The sequence below is a fragment of the Tamandua tetradactyla genome, chromosome 21 (genome assembly GCF_023851605.1).
Source record: "Tamandua tetradactyla isolate mTamTet1 chromosome 21, mTamTet1.pri, whole genome shotgun sequence".
NCBI lineage: Eukaryota > Metazoa > Chordata > Mammalia > Pilosa > Myrmecophagidae > Tamandua > Tamandua tetradactyla.
In genome coordinates this window covers 17,655,732-17,679,337 of record NC_135347.1, presented here as the reverse complement: position 1 = coordinate 17,679,337, position 23,606 = coordinate 17,655,732, and the positions used below count along the sequence as shown (strand labels likewise).

Here is a 23,606-nt window from a genome sequence, read left to right as displayed (position 1 = left end):
AATAATACAGAAAACAAGTTCCTGTCAGTATTTTATAAGATTATTGTTTAAACATCTGGCTGTTTAGGATGTATGCCTGAGAATCCCTAGCTTATTATTTATTTATTTATTTCTGGGGGGTGCATGTTCCTGGAATTGAACCCGGGTCTCCCACATGGAAGGCGAGCATTCTACCACTGAAGCACTTGTGCACCCGGAGCCCCCCCCCCCCCCGCCCCGTGCACCCCCCAGCTTATCTTATCTCAAAAGGATAAGCTCTCCATTGTCTTGGGGAGACAAACAGTGACGCTGTTATGAGAATCACCTCTTATAAAAAAGCAAATGGGACCAAAGCTTCTGTTGAAAATTAAAAACAGAGGGGCTGTGCTTAGTTACCTTCTCCTCGCTGGCTGTACAGAGTCATTGTCACTTCCACAGGAGGGGTTTCGGCGACGTGTGTAGGGGAACTTTGGTGACTTACTGCGGTCACTGGGAGAGTTGTAGAGGCCACTGGAGTGAAACAAGAACAGTGAACAACCACCTGCAAAGGGCCTGGAGGAGCCAACACCCCAACCCTGATTAAAGAAGCATCAGTAATGGTTCATTCAATCCTTTCAGAGTCACACAGAGATCTCTCTACTGACGAAAATTTATCAAAAGAAATAAAGAGGTAAGACCTGGTAAACTTAATCATGAAAGTCTTTAAAAGAATAGATTTGTCCCACTGGGCCTCAGAAGTAAGAAATGAACAAGCATAACTGATAATATCAACAACAGTTCACATTTATGATGAACCTACCACTTTCTAAGACATTAACTGAGCAAAAAGCTTTATATTCATTGTCTTAGCTAATCGTCACTTTAGTCCTATATGTTTAGGTTCAATTTTTAGACCCACTGAACAGAGAAGGATTCAGAAAGACAAAATGCTTAATTAAGTGGCCCACATAAAAAAGCTAGGAAGTGGCAAAGATGTAATTTGATCTCAGGGCGGTCATTCCAGAGCCCAGACCTAGAAGCTCCATAATATGTAACTAATGTGTTGTGATGCAGGTGTGTTGCTGGGCTGGTCATTGTAAACAGAAAGGAAGTAAACATATCCATATTTTTAGGAATAAGGGTCTCCTAGAGTGACTATTCATCAGCTACAGTTTTTGACTAAAATTTTCACAAGTACAATGAATGGGAAATAATAATAATAATAAAATAAATTATAAAAAATAATAATTCATATTAATAATACATTCTTACTCTAAACCATCTTCGTGAACTTTTAGGCAGTCTCTTAATATACACTAGTTTTTCCTTCTGTCTTTCCAGGATAAAGTTTTACATTAGAACTCATTCTATTATTTCTATTTCAGATTTCCACCATTCACACTATCTACCTCTAGCTATAACCAGCTACACAGCAATTGGTTCCTTTATTCAATGAGCTGCAACTGAGAACCTCTTTGCTGCTACTGTTCTCCCTTATTAAAACAAGGATTTACCTCTGGAGGCCATTTTCTTCCCATGGTGCATGAGATTTGCTTCTTTGGGTATCAGGGCTGTTTTCATTCTTTGCTTTCTTAAAGCTTTAATTAAAAAAAAAAGTATGAAAAATAAATTAACTTGAAAACAGAAGGAAGTTAACATTTTTACTTCTTCAATAAAAATTATTCAACAAATGTTAAAATGTCTTTTGTTTTAAATTTGTTTGTTTATACACCATGACTCATCCGAAAATGAATAGAGGTGGCTGCCAAAAAATTGTATGTCTCCAGCAAGGGCCTTTGAATCTTTTTGTTCATACCCTTTCTTTCAAGTTCTTCCATTTTAAATCAACAAATGCCAGGTCATCAATTGTCAAAAAACTTTTAAGAGCATCTACCTGAAGGACAGGAAGCAAGGGTAACAGTTGAGTCAAGAAAAGGAGAAAGCTTATAAGGAAGGAGCTTGGGCATATCTGGACTCATGGGGGATCCTCCTTCACTGCAGAGGTCAGAGAACCTGGCCTTGGACTTGAGTTTAAATCTATGCAGGTCTGTCAGCTAGGCAGGTTGGGCTACCCAAATTGACCTTCCCTAGTTTCTGCCACATCCCTAGTTTCTGCCACATCTTGGCATCCTACTTCCAAATCAGAATAACTTTGAAATGCTATTTCCTGACCTAGTATCATCTTTCTGCTCTAAGAACATAAACATATCTGAGTTACTATTCAATCTCAACAAACAGTTTTAGAAACACATGGTGAGACACAAAAAGACTCATCAGAGTCCTTCCCTCACCATGAGGATGGGGAATGTGTCACCTCTCACCTCCCCAAGGTCTTGGCTTCAGGAAAAGATACAGCTACTTAACTTAATTAACTTTTTTTTTTAATTAATTAACTTTTAACCCTGGCTTTTTGAGGAATCATCTATATAAATGTCCTAGAATTGGATCATAGCAGGTTTCGTTAAAACAGCCAACAAGGAGGAAAGACAGAAAAAATTGACAAAGTCATTTTAAAAAAAACAGAAGAAACTTGTACCCTACCACACTATATCCATACAGGAGATACCATGAATAAGCCTATAAAATTATATATTTTACAAAGATAAGTAACTCACAGCATTAGTACATAGCAGGAAGATTTTCTATATGAAAAATACATTATTCTTATAAAGGTTTAAAAAAACTTTTGAGATCAAATTCCCAAAGTAAAAGCTTACTTTTTGAAGTGAGGAAAAATAATATGGTAGATATTTAATACGACAGTAAAAGGCATGTGTGTGTTTGTATATAATAAATCAGAAACAGAGAGCGAGGAGAATAGAAAAGGGACATTGGGAAAAGAAATAGGGAGATGAAAGGGGAATAGGGAATGTAGGTGAAAGTTAAAGAATAATGAAACCTTAGCTGGCAAATTAATTACACTCACTCCCTAAGCTTTTTCTCATTTGGAGCGTGAGTGGGAAATTTTGGTGGCCTTCAGGTATCAGTGCTATTGGCAGGATTGCAGTTACAAAGGGGATTGAGCATCTTCTATACTAAAGATCGAGCATTTTCTATGCTAAAAAAGGCTTGAGATCAGGGAAGAGTACTGTTCTTATGTTAGACTTAACCTGATCATACAGATTGAACTGGTACTCTATCTATAGCTGTGAGACTGGTTAAGGGGGACAGAGTAAACTAAAGTGTATCCAAAGGCAAAGAACTTATCATTCCAAAAAGAAAATCTATAAAGGCAGTGTCCTAGAATGGAACAAAAGAAAAGGTAGGCAAACCATGGCAGAAACATCACAACTCTAGGAATCCTCATATTTTAGAATCATTTTGCTGAGAAATGATAAGCTATACCAATCAAAGTAGCCACAATCCAGCTGAATGAAGACACCATTATTTACTAACAAGAAACTGGCCAAATGATCTAAGAGGTCATTCAAGGTTACATATTTCTGATTGCTGGGACTTCTCCATGATGTAGGAAGCAATTTCTATAGCGAAAGTGAGCTAATGAAAGCTGTTCATTGTATTTCTGTAATGCTACTCCATGAACATAATTGGAGATAGGAAAAAAATGGTTCTGAAACAGTTCCTCAATAGAGAACAAGGCGTATCTTTCAGGGAAATAATCCATGTAATATATTAAGAAAAGGTCCTTCCACTGGGGAATGCTGTTGGGAAAATTGATGCAGAGGACCATGACAACTCTTCATACATATGCAACCAGTGACTTCTGAAGCTTTGATGCCTCTAAGTTCTATAAACCCTTTTCTCAGGGTCACAGTTCAGTGCACCAGTGTAATGAACACAGTACATTAAACATGAATATCATCTACTTTATTTCACACGTCCCTCTGATAGTCCATTACGTTATGCCATTTTAAAAATCACTTGGAATTTTTTCGGTTTGCTGCCAGGAAGGAAGACCAAAGACTATCTGTGATTTCACTATGTTGTGATAGCAAGAGCATTTCCTCTCAAATGAGAGTGGGAGGCCCTGATGTTTTACATTTTACTGGCATTTTAAGGTATTCTGTGCCCCACAGACTACTTATGGAACCCGTTGATCAAAAATATTAGCTAACTATCAAAGTGAAAAGATTCTTAACCTTGTTAACAGGAAAAATCATTTTTCTGACAGCATAGAGTAGTGCATTTCTTCAGTTGACTGCACTGACCTTTTTACTGGTGAAGGTGCAATAATTTTAGTTGTCCCTTCATTTTCTGCATTTTCCAGGTTTGCAGTTACCCGATTTATGCTGTTTGATCCTAGTAGCAAAGTGAGGGAAAGGAAAGATATAAGGAAGAAGGGAGACAGAGATCAGCAAAACACAAAGAAGAAGAATTTTAAAATGCAATTTCAGGCACTTCATGGCACATTTTATTGATAAATTAGAATTTCAAATCAATAACAACATGTACTAAACCCTCAACATAACAAGGCTCTAGGAGGCCTATGCTACACCTATGCTACACCTATGCTACACCTATGCTACACCTATGCTACAACCTATGCTACACCTATGCTACAACACTTTGAAATCAGATCTTTTGCAACATTAAGAGCTATCTAAGTTCCCAAACATGGTCAATCTTTACTTTAGAGAGTCAAAATAAGATTTCAAATATTTAGTACCATATATTGGAATATAAAAAATAATAAGTTCATTACTATGTTGTGAAAAAGTTACCATTTCTAGGCAGGTCATGACAGCCTTCATTTGAAATTGAAAAAAACCTCAAAAAGTGTTAAAAACTGAAAATATACCAACACATACTGTAAATGGTAAGAGCAATAGTAATATAGCAGTGATTTGTATCCCTCAAATACAAAAAAAAAATTTTATTCCACAGATTTACATGCATGCTAGCTGTACCAGCAGAGGGAGCCCAGCGCTGGCATGCTGTGGGAAATCACAATCAAAAAAAAAAAGGTTGCGAGATGCCCAGGTCCATCCAGGAGGTCTGGTTCCTGTTCTCAGGCAAGGGTGATCAGCTTGTAGGAGTGAGATGCCTGGGAACAGATCACAATTCGTCTCAAGTGTCACTGTATCTCCCTCTTGGGTGAGGCAGCTTTGATGAGTAGGGAGAATCTGTCAGCTTGGATGCCCACAGTTTCAATGAACTCTATCTAGAATGCAAGTGTGTCCCTCAGAAATACAGCTTGCAGGGGTATGACCATAGCATGCTTGAATTCAAAGCATAATTTCTGCCAACACTGTGGGTTTCAAGTCATGGAGATAAGTTCGTGATACTAATAAGAGCTAACATTTACTAAGTACTATGGGTCAACTACTGTTTCAAGCACTTCACAGGTATTTACTCATGTGATCCTCAAAATAATCTATGAAATAGACACTAATACGATCCTATTTTAAAGATAAGAAAAATAGGCCTTTCTCAAGGTCCCACAGTCCATGAGTGGGGGTGAAGCTGGCTTTGACCTGAGCAGTCTGGTTCCAGAGACCAAGCACTAACTACCACAATACCCTACCTTCCATAACCGCCAGCTGAGCCCACCCACATAAAAGTGAGTCTAAATGAGATATCCATTTCCGTACCAATTGAGGGAAAGGGGGGGAGAGGGGTAAGTGAAAAGAATGTGCACTGTGGAGAACATCCAATAACCAAGAGAAGAATCCTCTCTCCAGGGCAACTGAGACAGAAAGGTAACAACAGGGACATGCGCACACCCCTGAAATTGGCAATTTTCCTCCAGAGCAATTGTAGGCACGTTTGGCTACCTATCAGGAAAGGTATGTGTTAATAAGTGTGCCTTGGACAAAGACAACAGTGGTTTCAAATATGAATTCCCAAAACCATTATTCTAAGAAACTTGACAAGAGTGAACTTCTGGATTATGTTCCTACTGGAGAATCCTGAAATGAAAAGGTGAGTCTGCAGACACACGTAGGCTTAAAGGTAAGCTCACACTGGAGACAGGACTAATCATTGTGCTACATCCGAGAATACAGATATTAGAAAAGAAGAACGCTGGGGTCTACAACAACATATTTCTCCTGGTATGATAAATGGGACATCCCTAATTTCCCTGGACTACCCCAGATATGCTTTCAGACATTGCAGCATCTATTCATTCTCTATTTGGCCATGACCAACAAGAAAACCTTAAGAGCAGACTCTCAAAATTATAGGCAAAGATTTGGGATGAAACTGCTGATGATGTGTGGAATTCCCAGTGGTAAAGTATCGAGGCAGTGGCAGGAGGGCCTAATTCACTTGCGCCCGAAGCAACAGATGTGCCCCAATATTAATATTTTTAATTGCTCCTATTAAGCCTTATTTAAATGTGGCATTATCCTCACACAGGTATTACTAATTTACAATATAAATGAAAGGGACCTTCATAGCTTAGGGCTGTTTTCCCAGGCTTTAATGGGAATGAGAGAGGGGATGAGGCAGAGGAACCAATACCCAATGCTAATAGCATCAATCAAAACAGCACTGCAAAAGGGAAATGTTACGCTGGATATATGGTACTAGAATAAAAACTTAAAAAACAATCTGTGGAACCACACAGTTCAAATAGTGAACCCTAAGTAAGTTAAAACACAGACTATAGTTTATAGTACAATTATAGAAATGTGCTTTCACCAATGATAACAAATTGATTAACACACCAATGCAGGGTGTTAATAACAGGGTGGAATATGGGAATCCTGTATTTTATGCATGATTGTTTAATAAATCTACAACTTCTCTAATTAAAAAAAAAAAGCATTGCATAAAGGTGACCATCATGTTAACCAAGGCCCTGACCAAACAGCTGAAGAATAAGCCTAGCTTTGCTCCAACTTCGTCTATTTAGATTGATTAGTCTTTTCTTAGTCTAACAACTGATCCCCTTGGGGAAAGTGAGGTTGCTTAATCACTTTCACCTAGTTCACCTCCATTCTAATGTTCCAAATAAACAAACAGACAAAAAGTGGGGCATATTTTACAATAGAAAAATTACAAACTATGTCCATCTATTTTCCTAAAAAAAAAAAAACAGCATATTCAAATCACCATTTTTTTTAACGAAACACTATCTAGACAGTTTTTAAAAAAAATTTTTGAAAAATATTACATGCATACTCTCTCCCAGACACACATATACAGTATAGCCAGGTTTTTTTCAAAAGAAATTGTTCTATTATAAGAACATTTTTGCTAACATCACAATCATATAATTCTCAGATGCACTGTATAAATGAGATAAGGTATTATGAGTGATAAAATCTAATTCAGGCCAGGCAACAGTGGCTCAGTAGCAGAGTTCTCCTGCTGTGCTGGAAACCTGGGTTGGATTCTCAGAGCCTGCCCATGTGAAAAAAAAAAATTAATTCATAGTTCTATATTCAAAATGGTGAACTGTTCATCTGTACTCCCCTACTCTATAACTAATGTGAACTGGACAAGTCTTACTAGGAAAACAAGACTACAGAGTTGAAAAATCCTTAAAAGCATTATCTTACTGGGAGCACTTCTTAATTATCCCATATAATATTCATATGCTTCTTATAAAATACTCTTTTCTATTAATCTATGGAGGGCTCTTAAAAAGCTCTAACTAGGCAACATTTATTAACTTTCTTTAAGTTACTGTTCTAGTTTGCTAGCTGCCAGAATGCAATATACCAGAAACAGAATGGCTTTTAAAAAGGGGAATTTAATAAATTGCTAGTTTACAGTTCTAAGGCTGAGAAAATGTCCCAACTACAAGTCTATAGAAATGACCAATCAGGACTTCCTGGAAGATGGCGGCTTAGTAAGACACGCGGATCTTAGTTTCTTCTCCAGGACAGCTACTAGGGGAGTAGAAACGATACAGAAAGCGCCCAAAGCCACAACAGAGATAAAAAAGACAGCGTACCCCATCCTGGAACGGCTGGCTGGCTGAGAGAAGCAGCTTGGGTGAGATAACCGAGGCGCGCGGGCCTCACCGGGTGGGGTGGCAAGCGGCCGGAGTCACTCCCTTCCCCCTTCCCGGGCCGGCTGGGAGAATTGGAGAGGCGGTCCCCTGAAACCAAGGCGGCTAGCACCCAGACCACGCGCGGCCCCCCGGACCAACTGAGAGAATTGGATCGGAAATCCCCAGGCCGCGGAGAACGGTGACGGGTGGGGGAGGCCCCTTCCAAACCCGTGACTCCCGGGGAACGTGCACTCTCCCGGGCAGGCCGCTGCCGCTGGCGCCCTCCCGCCACGCTTGTCGCCCAGGGCCGACTAGGAAATTCGGATGGGCTCTTTCCCGGGCTGCGGCGGCCAGCAACCCTCCCTGCGTTTGGACCCCGGGCCGGCTCAAGCCGCTTCGGCTAGCGAACCTCCCGGACGGAGAGAGTTTTCCAAAGTTTAAGGTCCCACAGCACCTTTTACTGGTGGGACCCGCACACAAACGTGTGCCACGAGCGCCACCTACTGGGCAGGATAAGAAAAACAGAACCCAGAGATTTCACAGAAGAATCTTCCAAACTTTTGGATCCAATACCCAGGGAAATCTGTCTAAATGCACAGACACCAACAGAAGATAACGGATCACGCTCAAATAATTGAAAATATGGCCCAGTCAAAGGAACAAACCAATAGTTCAAATGAGATACAGGAGCTGAGACAACTAATGCTGAATATACGAACAGAAATGGAAAACCTCTTCAAAAATGAAATCGATAAATTGAGGGAGGACATGAAGAAGACATGGGCTGAACATAAAGAAGAAATAGAAAAACTGAAAAAACAAATCACAGAACTTATGGAAGTGAAGGACAAAGTAGAAAAGATAGAAAAAACAATGGATACCTACAATGATAGATTCAAAGAGACAGAAGATAGAATTAGTGATTTGGAGGATGGAACATCTGAATTCCAAAAACAAACAGAAACTATTGCGAAAAGAATGGAAAAATTTGAACAGGGTATCAGGGAACTCAAGGACAATATGAACCGCACAAATATACGTGTGGTGGGTGTCCCAGAAGGAGAAGAGAAGGGAAAAGGAGGAGAAAAACTAATGGAAGAAATTTTCACTGAAAATTTCCCAACTCTTATGAAAGACCTAAAATTACAGATCCAAGAAGTGCAGCGCACCCCAAAGAGAATAGACCCAAATAGGCGTTCTCCAAGACACTTACTAGTTAGAATGTCAGAGGTCAAAGAGAAAGAGAGGATCTTGAAAGCAGCAAGAGAAAAACAATCCATCACATACAAGGGAAACCCAATAAGACTATGTGTAGATTTCTCAGCAGAAACCATGGAGGCTAGAAGACAGTGGGATGATATATTTAAATTACTAAAAGAGAAAAACTGCCAACCAAGACTCCTATATCCAGTAAAATTGTCCTTCAAAAATGAGGGAGAAATTAAAACATTCTCAGACAAAAAGTCACGGAGAGAATTTGTGACCAAGAGACCAGCTCTGCAAGAAATACTAAAGGGAGCACTAGAGTCAGAACCGAAAAGACAGAAGAGAGAGGTATGGAAAAGAGTGTAGAAAGAAGGAAAGTCAGATATGATATATATAATACAAAAGGCAAAATGGCAGAGGAAAATATTATCCAAACAGTAATAACACTAAATGTTAATGGACTGAATTCCCCAATCAAAAGACATAGATTGGCAGAATGGATTAAAAAACAGGATCCTTCTATATGCTGTCTACAGGAAACACATCTTAGACCCAAAGATAAACATAGGTTGAAAGTGAAAGGTTGGGAAAAGATATTTCATGCAAATAACAACCAGAAAATAGCAGGAGTGGCTATACTAATATCCAACAAGTTAGACTTCAAATGTAAAACAGTTAAAAGAGACAAAGAAGGACACTATATACTAATAAAAGGAACAATTAAACAAGAAGACATAACAATCATAAATATTTATGCACCGAACCAGAATGCCCCAAAATACGTGAGGAATACACTGCAAACACTGAAAAGGGAAACAGACACAAATACCATAATAGTTGGAGACTTTAATTCCCCACTCTCATCAATGGACAGAACATCTAGACAGAGGATCAATAAAGAAATAGAGAATCTGAATATTACTATAAAGGAGCTAGACTTAACAGACATTTATAGGACATTACATCCCACAACAGCAGGATACACCTTTTTCTCAAGTGCTCATGGATCATTCTCAAAGATAGACCATGTGCTGGGTCACAAAGCAAGTCTTAACAAATTTAAAAAGATTGAAATCATACACAACACTTTCTCGGATCATAAAGGAATGAAGTTGGAAATCAATAATAGGCGGAATGCCAGAAAATTCACAAATACCTGGAGGCTCAACAACACACTCTTAAACAACGAGTGGGTCAAAGAAGACATTGCAAGAGAAATTAGTAAATACCTCGAGGCAAATGAAAATGAAAACACAACATATCAAAACTTATGGGATGCAGCAAAGGCAGTGCTAAGAGGGAAATTTATTGCCCTAAATGCCTATATCAGAAAAGAAGAAAAGGCAAAAATGCAGGAATTAACTGTTCACTTGGAAGAACTGGAGAAAGAACAGCAAACTAATCCCAAAGCAAGCAAAAGGAAAGAAATAACAAAGATCAGAGCAGAAATAAATGAAATTGAAAATATGAAAACAGTAGAGAAAATCAATAAGACCAGAAGTTGGTTCTATGAGAAAATCAATAAGATTGATGGGCCCTTATCAAGATTGACAAAAAGAAGAAGAGACAGGATGCAAATAAATAAGATCAGAAATGGAAGAGGAGACATAACTACTGACCTCACAGAAATAAAGGGGGTAATAACAGGATACTATGAACAACTTTACGCTAATAAATACAACAATTTAGATGAAATGGACGGGTTCCTGGAAAGACATGAACAACCAACTTTGACTCAAGAAGACATAGATGACCTCAACAAACCAATCACAAGTAAAGAAATTGAATTAGTCATTCAAAAGCTTCCTAAAAAGAAAAGTCCAGGACCAGATGGCTTCACATGTGAATTCTACCAAACATTCCAGAAAGAATTAGTACCAATTCTCCTCAAACTCTTCAAAAAAATCGAAGTGGAGGGAAAACTGCCTAATTCATTCTATGAAGCCAACATCACCCTCATACCAAAACCAGGCAAAGATATTACAAAAAAAGGAAACTACAGACCAATCTCTCTAATGAATATAGATGCAAAAATCCTCAATAAAATTCTAGCAAATCGTATCCAACAACACATTAAAAGAATTATACATCATGACCAAGTAGGATTCATCCCAGGTATGCAAGGATGGTTCAACATAAGAAAATCAATTAATGTAATACACCATATCAACAAATCAAAGCAGAAGAATCACATGATCATCTCCATTGATGCAGAGAAGGCATTTGACAAGATTCAACATCCTTTCCTGCTGAAAACACTTCAAAGGATAGGAATACAAGGGAACTTCCTTAAAATGATAGAGGGAATATATGAAAAACCCACAGCTAATATCATCCTCAATGGGGAAAAATGGAAAACTTTCCCCCTAAGATCAGGAACAAGACAAGGATGTCCACTATCACCACTATTATTCAACATTGTGTTGGAGGTTCTAGCCAGAGCAATTAGACAAGAAAAAGAAATACAAGGCATCAAAATTGGAAAGGAAGAAGTAAAACTATCACTGTTTGCAGACGATATGATACTATACGTCGAAAACCCGGAAAAATCCACAACAAAACTACTAGAGCTAATAAATGAGTACAGCAAAGTAGCAGGTTACAAGATCAACATTCAAAAATCTGTAGCATTTCTATACACTAGTAATGAACAAGCTGAGGGGGAAATCAAGAAACGAATCCCATTTACAATTGCAACTAAAAGAATAAAATACCTAGGAATAAATTTAACTAAAGAGACAAAAAACCTATATAAAGAAAACTACAAAAAACTGTTAAAAGAAATCACAGAAGACCTAAATAGATGGAAGGGCATACCGTGTTCATGGATTGGAAGACTAAATATAGTTAAGATGTCAATCCTACCTAAACTGATTTACAGATTCAATGCAATACCAATCAAAATCCCAACAACTTATTTTTCAGAAATAGAAAAACCAATAAGCAAATTTATCTGGAAGGGCAGGGTGCCCCGAATTGCTAAAAACATCTTGAGGAAAAAAAATGAAGCTGGAGGTCTTGCGCTGCCTGACTTTAAGGCATATTATGAAGCCACAGTGGTCAAAACAGCATGGTATTGGCATAAAGATAGATATATCGACCAATGGAATCGAATAGAGTGCTCAGATATAGACCCTCTCAGCTATGGACATTTGATCTTTGATAAGGCAGTCAAGCCAACTCACCTGGGACAGAGCAGTCTCTTCAATAAATGGTGCCTAGAGAACTGGATATCCATATGCAAAAGAATGAAAGAAGACCCATCTCTCACACCCTATACAAAAGTTAACTCAAAATGGATCAAAGATCTAAACATTAGGTCTAAGACCATAAAACAGTTAGAGGAAAATGTAGGGAGATATCTTATGGATCTTACAACTGGAGGCGGTTTTATGGACCTTAAACCTAAAGCAAGAGCACTGAAGAAGGAAATAAATAAATGGGAACTCCTCAAAATTAAACACTTTTGTGCATCAAAGAACTTCATCAAGAAAGTAGAAAGACAGCCTTCACAATGGGAGACAATATTTGGAAATGATATATCAGATAAAGGTCTAGTATCCAGAATTTATAAAGAGATTGTTCATCTCAACAACAAAAAGACAGCCAACCCAATTACAAAATGGGAAAAAGACTTGAACAGACATCTATCAGAAGAGGAAATACAAATGGCCAAAAGGCACATGAAGAGATGCTCAATGTCCCTGGCCATTAGAGAAATGCAAATCAAAACCACAATGAGATATCATCTCACACCCACCAGAATGGCCATTATCAACAAAACAGAAAATGACAAGTGCTGGAGAGGACGCGGAGAAAGAGGCACACTTATCCACTGTTGGTGGGAATGTCAAATGGTGCAACCACTGTGGAAGGCAGTTTGGCGGTTCCTCAAAAAGCTGAATATAGAATTGCCATACGACCCAGCAATGCCATTGCTGGGAATATACCTAAAGGACTTAAGGGCAAAGACACAAACGGACATTTGCACACCAATGTTTATAGCAGCGTTATTTACAATTGCAAAGAGATGGAAACAGCCGAAATCTCCATCAACAGAAGAGTGGCTAAACAAACTGTGGTATATACATACGATGGAATACTATGCAGCTTTAAGACAGGATAAACTTATGAAGCATGTAATAACATGGATGGACCTAGAGAACATTATGCTGAGTGAGTCTAGCCAAAAACTAAAGGACAAATACTGTATGGTCCCACTGATGTGAACAGACATTCGAGAATAAATTTGGAATATGTCCTTGATAACAGAGTCCAGCAGGAGGTAGAAACAGGGTAAGATAATGGCCAATTGGAGTTGAAGGGATACAGACGGTGTAACAGGACTAGATACAAAAACTCAAAAATGGACAGCACAATAATACCTAATTGTAAAGTAATCATGTTAAAATACTGAATGAAGCTGCATCTGAGCTATAGGTTTTTGTTTTGTTTTGTTTTGTTTTGTTTTGATTTTACTATTATTACTTTTATTTTTTTCTCTATATTAACATTCTATATCTTTTTCAGTTATGTTGCTAGTTCTTCTAAACCAATGCAAATGTACTAAGAAATGATGATCATGCATCTATGTGATGATGTTAAGAATTAATGATTGCATATGTAGAATGGTATGATCTCTAAATGATGGGTTAATTTCTTTTTTTCCGTTAATTAAAAAAAAAAAAGAGAGAAGGGCTAATTGGAGCTGAAGGGATACAGACTGTACAACGGGACTGGATATAAAAACTCAGAAATGGACAGCACAATACTACCCAATTGTAATGCAATTATGTTAAAACACTGAATGAAGCTGCATGTGAGGTATAGGTTTTTTGTTTTTTCTTTCTATTATTGTTTTAATTCTTATTCTGTTGTCTTTTTCTAAATCGATGCAAATGTACTAAGAAATGATGAATATGCAACTATGTGATGTTATTAAGAATTACTGATTGTACATGTAGATTGGAATGATTTCTAATTGTTTTGTTAATTCTTTTTTTAATTAATAAAAAAAAAAAAAAAGAAATGTCCAATCAAAGGCATCCAGGGAAAGATACCTTGGTTCAACAAGGCTGATGAAGTTCAGGGTTTCTCTCTTAAGTGAGAAGGCACAAAGTGAACACAGTCAGGGTTCCTCTCTCATCTGGAAGGGCACATGGAGGACACGGCGTCATCTGCTAGCTTCTTCTCCTGGCTTCCTGTTTCATGAAGCTCCCAGGGAGACATGTTTCTTCTTCATCTCCAAAGTTCGCTGGCTGGTGGACTCTGCTTCTCGTGACTATGTCATTCTGCTCTGCTCTCTCTGAATCTCCTTTTCTCCAAAATGTTTCCTCTTTTATAGGACTCCAGAAACTTATTAAGACCCACCCAAATGGGTGGAGACATGTCATCAACTAATCCAGCTTAACAACCACTCATGATTAAATCACATCTCCAGGGAGATGATCTGATTACAGTTTCAAACATACAGTATTGAATAGGGATTATTCTGCTTTTATGAAATGGGATTTAGATTAAAACATGGCTTTTCTAGGGGACATACATCCTTTCATATCAGCACAGTTACTAAATATGCAGTTAAAAGTAATAACTATACTTTTAAAACACTGTATTTTAACCATTTCCCTAATTAGTTCAAATAAATGAGAAGAAAGCTAAGTAATTCAGTAAAGCCCATTTATGCACTGATTATAGAAATCTGCATAGGTGAGAAAGGTGGATTGTGCATTGCTTAGGTTTATTGACTCTGTTTTGCTGACAAACACTAACTCCAAGTATCCTTCAAACTTTTTCTGTTCTAATCTACCACCTTTCAAATCTTTCCTTCTACATTAGCTCTGACTCCTGAGCTACAGAGAAAGTGAGCTGATAGACCCATTATATTAAAGGACTCATATCTTCTTCATGTAGTAAGTGCCATAGAAAAGCTACATTTTAAAGAGGAGTAAAGAGAGAGGTCAAATATTAACTAACTTTACTCATAATGGAACTTCAGGAACTGCTCAAGGAGATATTTTGAGGTTGGAGAAATCCTTTTCCTTCACTTTTCACTATAAATTAAGTAGACAAATATCTAGCATATATATGAACAGCTTAACAAACAATTATAAAGTGAACTGGTGCTTAACCATCACTCACTTCAAGAAACAAACACTGAGGGCAATTTTCCTAGACTACACAAATTACCTGATTCAGGGCATCTCTTTATCTTTTCAATAAAGCTAAACAATTGTTTTCTATTTAAACTATCTAGAAATATGAATTACTATGTATAAATTTCATAGTATGCTTAAAATATACAATATAAATTATAAGTAAGCTGAAAATGTATTAATAAACATTAGGAAGGCCTCAAATCCATTATAAAATAGGGGGCATATCACATTGTCCCTTGGCTACCAGCAGTGCAGTGTTTTGCACATGGTAGATAATTGATGGTCTATTATTTTTATTTCTTTCTATTTTAAGGTCTGTTATTTTAAAGGATATACTTCTGTTTCTGCTATTTTATCCACCACAAGGGAAAATGATGCTATGTTCAATAAGGGTAAAAAACAAGTAACCCGGACATAGTAGAATGGAGATGCACAGCAAGAGGAGAGCAGTGAGCTACTGATTGGAGCTTTAGAAGCAGCTTCTGCTACAGCAGGCTGCTCTTTTAAATGGCAGCCATACGTTATATACAGCAAAGACCTGTTATTGGCATACGGTCATTAAGACTCCAAAATGAACATGTATTATATTTAGTATAAAATATCAACTCTATTGAGACAGAATCAATCAAAAGTCTCCAATTTATTTTATATATTGCTCACATTACAGAGCCAAATGGCTTTATTTCAAGAGGCTGGTCATATTTGAAAGAGCAAGTGTTATAGACTGAATCATGTTCCCCAAGAAGACGTATTCAAGTTATTACCTCTGATCCTATGGACATGCACCCATTTGTAAAAAGGCTCTTTGAAGATGTTATTTTCATTTTGTTATGTTTCACTTATCTATTTTCTTTCTTTCTTATTGTGAAAAAATAACATATATGATAAAAAAGCAATAAATTTCAAAGCACTCTGCAACAATTAGTTATAGAACAGATTTCAGAGTTTGGTATTGGGTTACAGTTCCACAATTTTAGGTTTTTCCTTCTAGCTGCTCCAAGACACTAGACACCAAAAAAAAAAAAAAAATCAATATAACGATACAGCAGCCATATTCATTTGTTAAATCCTATCTTCTCTGTTCTAACTCCACCTTCTCCTTTGATCTTTCTCCCAAACTTGAGGAGTATTTGGGCTATGCCCATTCTAACTTTTACATGTCTAAAAGGGCTATTGATAATATGGGGTGGGGGATGGAACTCAATGGTCTGGAGAGGTTGGCCCCACTGGTTCCAGGACTTATCTGTCCTAGGAACCCATCTGAGGATGTAGGTTTCCGGAAAGTAACTATAATACGTGAAACTTTTGTAAAATCTCAGATAGAGCCCTAGGTGTTCTTTAGGGTTGACAGGAATGATTTTGATTAGAGTTTAGCAAACCATGGTAAGTAGCAATATCTAGCTGAAGCTTGCATAAGTGTTGCTTCCAGAGTAGCCTCTCTACTCTATTTGAACTCTCTCAGCCACTGATACCTTATTTGTTCTACTTCTTTTCCCCCTTTTGATCAGGATGGCATTGTTAATTCCACGGTGCCAGGGCCAGGCTCATCCCTAGGAGTCATAGCCCACTTTGTCAGGGAGACTTTCACTCCTGGATGTCATGTCCTACAGAGGGGGGAGGGCAATGATTTCAATGCAGAGTTGGGCTTAGAGGAAGATGTTATTATTAAAGGTGAGAACAACTGAGTTGGGGTGGACTTTAATCCAATATGACCAGAGTCCTTATAAGCAGAGGAAATCTGGACACAGTCAAGAGAAAGAGACAGAAGGAGGCAGACGGGGAGAAAGGGTGACCATGAAGTGGCAGCAGAAATTGAGTTATGATTGCAGGCAAGCCACTACCATAATCTAACAGACTTCAGGGAAACTATGATCTTGACACCACCTTGATCTTGGATTTCTAGGGTCCAAAACTGTGAGAAAATAAATTCATGTTCTGTAAGTCACCCAGTCTGTGGTACTTGTTATAGCAGCCCTGGCAAACTAGGCAGCAACTTATTAATGAGCCAGATTTTATCTCATAGTATGGTAACTTTTGTTTCTGGACTGTTAGATGCTACAGCTCATGATGAAGTAACACAATTTCCCTTTAGTTCATATAGCACTTCCAGGCCAGTGCCCAAAGTTCCATGGTCTCTTTCTTTGTCTTAAGACACTATACCCAAAAATCTTTCAGCCCACATGCAATAGACCACTGCCAGGGTTTTGTGTGGTCAGACTGTTCATGTTTGAGTGTCCCTCATCGTAAGTGATGCTCACCTTTAGTTCGGAAGAATGGCTGTGAGAAACAGAATCAACTTCCTCAGGAGCTACTTAGCTATTTGGTTTGGGTGGCAGTTCTTAAAAGTCATCACTATGATATCATGATCGGGTGATTAACATATATGTACTTCCACTTATAAAAAGTTTGCATTTGAGCAGCATTGTATGACAAAATTTGTAACTCACATTTGACACCTGCCAACTTTAATCAAGTTTTTCATGTTGCTTACATTTTCCATTGCTTTTAATTTATAGGATGGGTGTGGAGAGTGAATGTGTGATATTAAAATAAGAAAAAAAGTAACGTGGCAAGTGAAAATGGCTTTTTCTATTTTGCTGGGAAGAGGACAAACAGCCAGTGAATAATGGTTGGGATATACAAGTAATTTCATTTTAAGAATTCTTCAATGTGATAAATTTATAAACTTTTAGGTTAAATATTATCCCACTTTAACACATTTCCTTTACTTCCCTTAACTTAAAAAAAAATCTGATAATTAAGAAAAAATAATCAGATTATGACTATTCCTAACACAATAAGTTATTATCAGTAAAGGCAACATAATTTTATATTACTTACCCCAGTATGAATTATTGGAAGAAATATAACATGAATTAACAATGAGCTAATAATCAGAATATATTTTGGCTCAATTTCTCACACTAACAGTACAGAGTTGCTTTGCCTCAGAGTCATCAATTTTAGACTGGATATTCTATGAAAAAACTGGGAGATAGTATAGTGGATTAGCAAAATAAAAGACATCATTTTTCTAATACTATAAATTATGGTCAAATATTAAAATGGCCAGCAAAAACCCTTATTTTTTTTCCTATCATCATGGAAGGTTTTATATCTGTCAGAACAGACATAAATTGTATAAAACAAAACTGAATTTCAAACACACCATTTTGAAAATACAGTAAAGTTAAGCATTCAGTGGCTAATTCTTTAAAGTTCAAACACTTGGCATCAGCCCATCCATCCCAGAGATAGCCAGATCCCTGCTTTTCTTAAGAGTTTCTACATTCAAAAGTACCTGCTTAAGCACAATTACCTCCTTACCACAAACATACAGACTCTTAAGACACTGATTTTGCTAAATGTCAACTCCAAGATCAAACAAAGCATTCTGCTAAAAAGCTGGAGGGTAGATTATAAAGAATGGGCGTGGATGAGAAAGATCCTAGGAAAATGTATCTACGCATGAAAGATCCCTTCCTGAATTGGGCTGCCTCCAATTTCCTCTTCTTTGATCCAGCACTTTTCTGGAACTCTATCAAAAACGATCTACTAGGGGATGTGAATTAGGTGGAAATACAGGTACTTCTTTCCCTGCCCCTTCCCCAGAGCTACTGAGCACATTCACTGAGTGAGAACTGGTCAAAGATACTCCTCCTTGTGCATCAGAATCACAGGTTCACAAATTAAAATGGCACTTCAAGCTTACAAAGGCATTTGCTCACTCCCTTAGACCCTCAAAGGAGTACAAGGAATGAGTCCTACAACTGAGAATTTCTAATCTACATCTATGTGTGCTGGAGGAGATGCCTGTTTTTTCCTTCAATGGATGGAAATGGATGATTTGGGCATATCAAATTGCTTTGGTATTTTATTACATTGGATAAATTTGAAGAGTCATGAAACAGTTCAGGTTTTCAATGTCAATATTTACAATGTCACAAATTACATTCTTTGGTACTATTTAAAGTTTTGATGAAAAATGTTAGATATCTTAAAAACAGGCATTGAGATAGATAGTTTTAAAAGATTATCTTAGTGAGTACTTAGGTAAAAAGTTTTTACCTAAGGTAAAAAAAGTTTTTACTTTGAGGGTCTCAAAGTTCCTTTGAGACCCTCAAAGGAGTACAAGGAATGAGTCTTACAACTGAGAATTTCTAATCTACATCTATGTGTGCTGGAGGAGATGCCTGTTTTTTCCTTCAAGCCCTTTCTGGCCCCAATGCCAACACCCATCTGTGAACAGTCGACTGGAAATCAGAGTGTGGTAATTCACTAGGATACCAAGTTCTTTTTCCTGTGATTTGAGGGCGCAATTTGCGGGAAGAGAGTTGAATAAATGCTCACATCCTATTCTGGCAATACTCCTGGGCCAGTCTTCCCCAATCAGGGCCACACAGTGGAGAACCACACACACCAAACCTTCTCCAGACATCTTCCTCAAGGCCCAAGATTCATACTCACTGCCCTGGGCAGGTGGGCAGTTTCACACCTGACTATATGGGGGTTTTGTTTCAGAGGAAAGTGCTGGGCCACTGCTTTAGAGGTTTTTATTTGATACAACTGTAACTATATATAAAGTGCATATGAATATAAAGTATATATCATCATATATAAAGATTGCTCTAAAAAGGCATAAATTAAGTGTATTAGTTAGGGTTCTCTAGAGAAAGAGAATCAACAGGGAACACTCTCAAATATAAAATTTATAAAAGTGTCTCATGTGACTGCAGGGATGCAGAGTCCAAAGTCCGCAAGGCAGGCTGTGAAGCTGACAATTCCGATGGAGGGTCTGGATGAACTCCACAGGAGAGGCTCACCAGCCGAAGCAGGAATAGAGCCTGTCTCTTCTGAATTCCCCTCAAAAGGCTTCCAGTGATTAGACCGAGCATCACTCATTGCAGAAGACACTTTTCTTGGCCGATTACAAATGGAATCAGCTGTGAATGCAGCTGACACGATCATGATTTAATTCTATGAAATATCCTCATTGCAATAGACAGGCCAGCACTTGCCCAACCAAACAGGTACCATCACTTGGCCAAGCTGACACATGAACCTGACTATGACATTAAGTAAGGTAAAAAACAAAAAATTTTTCATTTGTTCTACTTTCCGTATTTGAGCTCATAATCAGGACACCTTAACTCAGTGGTCTTGAAACTTTTTACCTAAGTACTCACTAAGATAATCTTTTAAAACTATCTATCTCAATGCCTGTTTTTAAGATATCTAACATTTTTCATCAAAACTTTAAATAGTACCAAAGAATGTAATTTGTGACATTGTAAATATTGACATTGAAAACCTGAACTGTTTCATGACTCTTCAAATTTATCCAATGTAATAAAATACCAAAGCAATTTGATATGCCCAAATCATCCATTTTAAAAACACATGAATAAAAAAATACACGAGTGAGTTGGAAATTTCATAGACTTCTTTTTTTCCTTGAATATGACTTAAAAATCCCACTTCCCCTGCAAAACTTTATCCTAAGGAAATCCGTATTTTATGTCTGCAGTGTTTTACTCATCACCCTGTCTTGGTTTCCTAGATGGGAAAACAAATACCATACAATGGGTTGGTTTAACAACAGGAGTTTATTGGTTCATGGTTTCAGAGTCTAGAAGGCTTGCTTCCTGCCACGGTCAGTATCTTCTGGCTGACCAGCAATCTCTAGGGCTCTTTGGTTTTTCTGTCACATGACAATGTATATGGCAGCAGCATCTCCTTTCTCTTCTGAGTTCTGCTGACTTCCAGCTTCTGGCTGCTCCCCGTGGTTTCTCTCCTTCTGTGTCCAATTTCCTTTGCTTGTAAGGACTTCAACATTGGATTAAGGCACACCCTCATTCATTTGGGCACACCTTAACTAGTGCTATCTTCAAGGTCCTATTTACAATGGCTCCACATCTGTGGGACTAGGAATTGGGACCTGAACATGACCTTTGTGGGGGACATGATTCAATCCCCAACACACCCTGTCATATTTCTCTGTAACAAAATATAGAAATAAACAGTTTTACTTCCCATGAATGACTATAAAGCTCTAAGCTTTAAAAATTTCTTTTGAACCATGTTATCATTATAATTATTACTAGTATATTATTAGCATACCTAATAATGTTAATAAACACTTATCAGATGTAAGAATTCTTATGGGAAAGGAATTCTTAAAGAAATGAACAGAGTGGTTTAATTTTCCCAATGATTACATATCCATTTAAGAACATTATTTCTGCTAGAATAAAACAGTTCAGCAATAATTCAATCATAAAAAATTAGAAATAATTTTCAGCGCTAAGAAATCTTGTTCACAGAAATAAGTGGAGGGTATGTAAGGTATTCTGTACTGGAGCTATCACCAAAGCCCCAAAAAACTTGTAAGAATAACATGTCTAATAGTAAGATATTATCTAAAATTATTTATAATATTTTATCTGGTGGCAAATTGGTTTCTCCTTCACTTTTTTTGAAAACCAAAATGAGAAATTACTTAATTACTTAGAAAAGGATATGTCATTTGGTGATTAGTCTTTTATTTTCCAAACACCACCCAGAAGGTTTAAAATTTAGGGACAAAGCACTTTAGGTTCTAGATGGGAGAGATCTGCCTCTCTGTCATAAAATGGGAGAAGATCTTTTGCAAAAGAGCAGGGAGGAAAGGAGAACCAAAATTTCTAGTACCACAGGCAGATTCATTTTAGAAAAGAAAATCTAGAAACTGATTAAATCAAAACTCTGCATCCACATATACCCATTAGAAAGCCTTCACATACCCATACCTCAAGAGGGGTGTGCATGCTGCAACTTGAAACCTACTGTCCTAACCTGTCCATCCTCCAAAACAGCCATGAAGTTGTCTTGGACACTTACAACTCCTTCAGTGTTCCACCATTATGACCCGCCCCTATTTACACATCCTGCCCTTATTTACCTACGTTTTACCTCTGTAGTCTGGTTAAGGGTATAAGCTGTGAGTCATACAGACCTGGATTTGTTTTTAACTCTGCCAACTTGCTCACTCTGTGATCCTGAACAAGTTATTAAAACTCTCAGAGCCTCAGTTTCCTCATTTGTAAAATGGGCATACCACCAAATAGTTTTATAGTAGTTATGAGGATTAAATTAGATAACATGGAAAATCCATGTTACTAAAGCATGCTTAGTAAACATTAAATAAATAGCGGCTGTATTATTATTGTATGACTAAATTTCTATAGACTAGGTACCATTTTTCTGTGCTCCATGGATATAAGGTCTTATGCCAGAGGTGCTCACTAAATTCCTGATGAATGAGAAGGGAAAAGAAAAAGAGTCATTTATGGCAACTCATTAAAGCTGTGATTTTAACTTGAAAATAAAATAGGCCTTTAGTTTTGCATGCTTTTTTATTTTGGCAGTTATGTTTGGAATGCTAAGCATTCCCAGGAAGAGTAGAAACATTAACTTTTTTGACAAAATCTAACCGGACCTGCCATATATTAATAAATCTTTTATAGAATAAAAATAAATATTAGTTTCAAGGCAGAACAGAAAAGGGGGTCAACAAAAGAAAACAGCCTTGAACAAACACACACCTGTACATTATGATGCCACTTAATGTTTCTGGCAATTAACACTGCATTTAATATTGCATTTCCCCCTCTTTGCCAGGCAAAAATATCCCAAAGAACTGAAGCATTTTCTTTAATAAACAGATTGATATCAAAGCAGGCTTACTTCCTGGTGTTCTATAAATGAGTAGAATAAATTGTCCTTTCAAGGATATCTGCTGCAACAGATCTATTAGAGTAACAAAATCAAAATATAGGGTTTGAAAAAAACAGGAATGTATATTTACAAATAGTTCTCAGCAACCAGGTTTTCACCTTTTTATTTTCCATTTACTTTCCACCCATGGGCCCTAGTATTCCAAAGATGTGGGTTCAAATTCTGGCTCTGTTCTTACTATCTATGTAACCGTGAACAAGTACTTAATTTTGACGAGAACAAGTACTTATACCATCCACCTTCTTCACAGAGTGTCAAAAGGATTATTTCAAGTACTATTATCCACTGTTTATGTGCAAGGAAACAAACTGAAATAAGGGGCTCATCACAAAACACAGCAGGAATGTCCATAAGTAGGAAATCCAGCTACCCTACAGAGGAGTGGAATTCATGGCTATTAAGTCTTGCTTCTGTTCTCTTCTCAAAGCTGCATGGTCCCTCAGTGTTTCTCACAGTGAGCTGACTCCATTCCTCTTTCCCTGCAAACCAGCTTCTCTGTTCATACGTGTACTTGGTACCTGGTTTAACAGTAGCCCCAGTGCTTGGCTCCCCCCAGTGAGGAGATTTGTTCTCTGGGCTTCATTTCCAAATATAATGGAGAG

The 23,606-nt window shown here is 37.5% G+C and overlaps 1 protein-coding gene across 5 annotated transcripts in view; it reads right to left on the bottom strand.

Annotated features, from left to right (window-relative positions):
• Positions 1 to 23,606, bottom strand: part of EPB41L4A (erythrocyte membrane protein band 4.1 like 4A) — a 322,974-nt gene that overhangs the window by 49,638 nt on the left and 249,730 nt on the right. For all 5 annotated transcript variants that reach the window (XM_077138974.1, XM_077138978.1, XM_077138975.1 and 2 more), the window contains 3 exons: positions 4,128 to 4,218; positions 1,473 to 1,556; positions 376 to 489 (listed from right to left, as the gene is read on the bottom strand). In XM_077138974.1, the coding sequence (XP_076995089.1) occupies positions 376 to 489; positions 1,473 to 1,556; positions 4,128 to 4,218 (289 nt within the window). The remainder of the gene's footprint in view (positions 1 to 375; positions 490 to 1,472; positions 1,557 to 4,127; positions 4,219 to 23,606) is intronic.